The sequence below is a fragment of the Nematolebias whitei genome, chromosome 5 (assembly GCF_014905685.2).
Source record: "Nematolebias whitei isolate Nwh7 chromosome 5, NemWhi1, whole genome shotgun sequence".
NCBI classification, from domain to species: domain Eukaryota; kingdom Metazoa; phylum Chordata; class Actinopteri; order Cyprinodontiformes; family Rivulidae; genus Nematolebias; species Nematolebias whitei.
The window spans coordinates 19,832,218-19,832,662 of NC_056502.1; the positions used below are offsets into that span (position 1 = coordinate 19,832,218).

At 49.2% G+C, this 445-nt stretch overlaps 1 protein-coding gene across 1 annotated transcript in view; it reads left to right on the forward strand.

Annotated features, from left to right (window-relative positions):
* Positions 1-313: 313 nt before the first annotated feature.
* Positions 314-445, forward strand: part of LOC119409758 (trypsin-like) — a 1,090-nt gene continuing 958 nt past the window's right edge. The window contains exon 1 of the mRNA XM_037676657.1: positions 314-348. Within this exon, the coding sequence (XP_037532585.1) occupies positions 314-348 (35 nt within the window). The remainder of the gene's footprint in view (positions 349-445) is intronic.

Genomic DNA, 445 nt, shown 5'->3' on the forward strand with positions numbered 1-445 from the left:
TTACATGTGAACAACTAGTTCTGGCTGTACCCAGCAAACTGGTTGATCCACTATGAGAAGATGCTGATTAAAAGACTGAGTTTGTTGCAGCTCCTCAGCATGAAGAAGTCATTTGGACAAGAGACGAAACGTTTCAACAAATGAGCGAGAGAGAAAAGGTGGGCCTGTGATTGGAAGATCGCTGGTTCAACTCCCAGTACCGACAACATCAAAATGTGGGTGGGAAAGTTGAAGCACCCACACCAGCCTCCACCCTCATTTGCCCCACTCTGGGCCCTTGAGCAAGGCCCTTAACTCCCAACATCTGCTCTCCATGGTGCGCAGCTCTGCTCCCCACAGTGGGCTGTGGTAACGTCAGAAAGGGCATCCAGCATAAAAATAATTGCCAAGTCTTTGTGCAACTTGGTCCACTGTGGCGACCCCTGAAGAATGGAGAAGCTGAAAA